Source organism: Humulus lupulus, chromosome 3 (genome assembly GCF_963169125.1).
Source record: "Humulus lupulus chromosome 3, drHumLupu1.1, whole genome shotgun sequence".
Taxonomy (NCBI): Eukaryota; Viridiplantae; Streptophyta; class Magnoliopsida; order Rosales; family Cannabaceae; genus Humulus; species Humulus lupulus.
Window position 1 is genome coordinate 21,977,956 of NC_084795.1, and position 1,415 is coordinate 21,979,370.

Below are 1,415 nucleotides of genomic sequence, written 5' to 3' on the forward strand. Positions count from 1 at the left end.
TTAATGCGGCCAACTATTCCATGAACTGTTTGGTCATTCTGTCGTCCAGAGGGACTCTTTTGTTCCTCATGTCGTTGAGGTTATTCCTCATATCCCCCCCCCCCCCTTAGGGGCAAATCTTTTCCTTGCAGGCCTATTCCTTTCGGGCATTGAGGTCGTTGAACAAATCTATTAGAGAAGTATGATCTCCCAAACTGATGGTTTCCACATCGTCTGTGCACTGATGTCCTCTACGATCCTTGTTCACACAGGCACTGGGATGGAACTGTTGTTCCTGTCCAGTCTGTCTAGGGACAGTCTAGGGCTTGGCACCTTGCAGACACTTCCCTTTCAAATTGATCAAATGATCCTATCCTGGGACGGGACACATCCGTTCTTTCCTAGGGAGATGCCCTGGGTTGGCCCTAGTTTTTGGCACGGGATGAGTTTTCTTTTGGGGGTTTTCTTTTCCCACAATGTCAGCTATATTGGCTTTTCCTTTTTCTTGAGGCAGCTTCAACAGGCCATCTCTGGGATGTGGTCCCGGAGGAGGGATTGGGCTTGTCTTTTTCGGTGCACCAGTCCTAATCGGTGGGGCTGGCGGTTGTGTTCCCGGAGGTGGAACGGTCAGAGGATTGGCTGCCAATCCTTGGGCAGCAATGAAGGCCTGAAAAGCGAGGAGGGATTCTTGCATCTGGTGGGTGGCCTCTTTCTGTTCAGCTATCCTGGCCTCTTGGTCCAGAACCTGCGGTCTCAAATGGACCACGTCTGGGTCCTCCTGATCTGGATTCATCTCTTTTTTAGGGTTAGCAGGATCTTTAGCCTTGTGATCCTGGTATTCCCCTTCAGTTTCTTTGTCTTCCTCATAGTAACCCTCCTCGTAGTCAGCCCCGTCCTCAAAATTCTGGGAATCATCGGGCATAGGCATTTGGTAGGGTGTATCATCGGGTTGGCCCTAAGGGAAAGGTTTGTTGGGCAACGGTTCCTCATTTCCTTGCTGTTGTTGTTGGGAAGGATCAAATACAGTGTGTCTGGTGTTCACCATTGTTGCAGACATTCAAGATCCTTTCAAGCTTTCTTCGACTCTCAATGAAAGCACCAAAATGTTTGTACCGAGTTTTTCAGAAACTAGAATTATGAAAGATAAGAGAGCATAAAGAAATGATTTAAAGATAATCACACACGAGTTTTAATATGGTTGGGGTGTTAGAGAGCCTTAGTCCACGAGTCTATTATATTAAAGTTGAGAGAGCTTTAGCAATGGAGTTTTCTGCGAGTTTTACTAGAGTAATTACTTATAAGAGAAAATTTTCAGATCCCTTCTACAGTGCACAACTGGTCCTATTTATAGGTAGTTGGGTGCAATGGGCTTGGGACGGACTAATCCGGGCCCAGTAGGGATATGATCATGGTTCACTCGCTAATGGAGGCTTAAT

The 1,415-nt window shown here is 46.9% G+C and overlaps 1 protein-coding gene across 1 annotated transcript; it reads right to left on the reverse strand.

Moving 5' to 3' along the window:
- Positions 1 to 349: 349 nt before the first annotated feature.
- LOC133823777 (uncharacterized) lies at positions 350 to 901 on the reverse strand. The gene has a single exon (XM_062256627.1). It carries the CDS (start codon positions 899 to 901, stop codon positions 350 to 352), a length of 552 nt encoding a protein of 183 aa, XP_062112611.1.
- Between the last annotated feature and the right edge of the window lie 514 nt (positions 902 to 1,415).

What these genes read in the sequence shown, in the direction of transcription:
- LOC133823777 (XM_062256627.1), bottom strand. Translation starts at nt 901, where the DNA reads ATGCCCGATGATTCCCAGAATTTTGAGGACGGGGCTGACTACGAGGAG.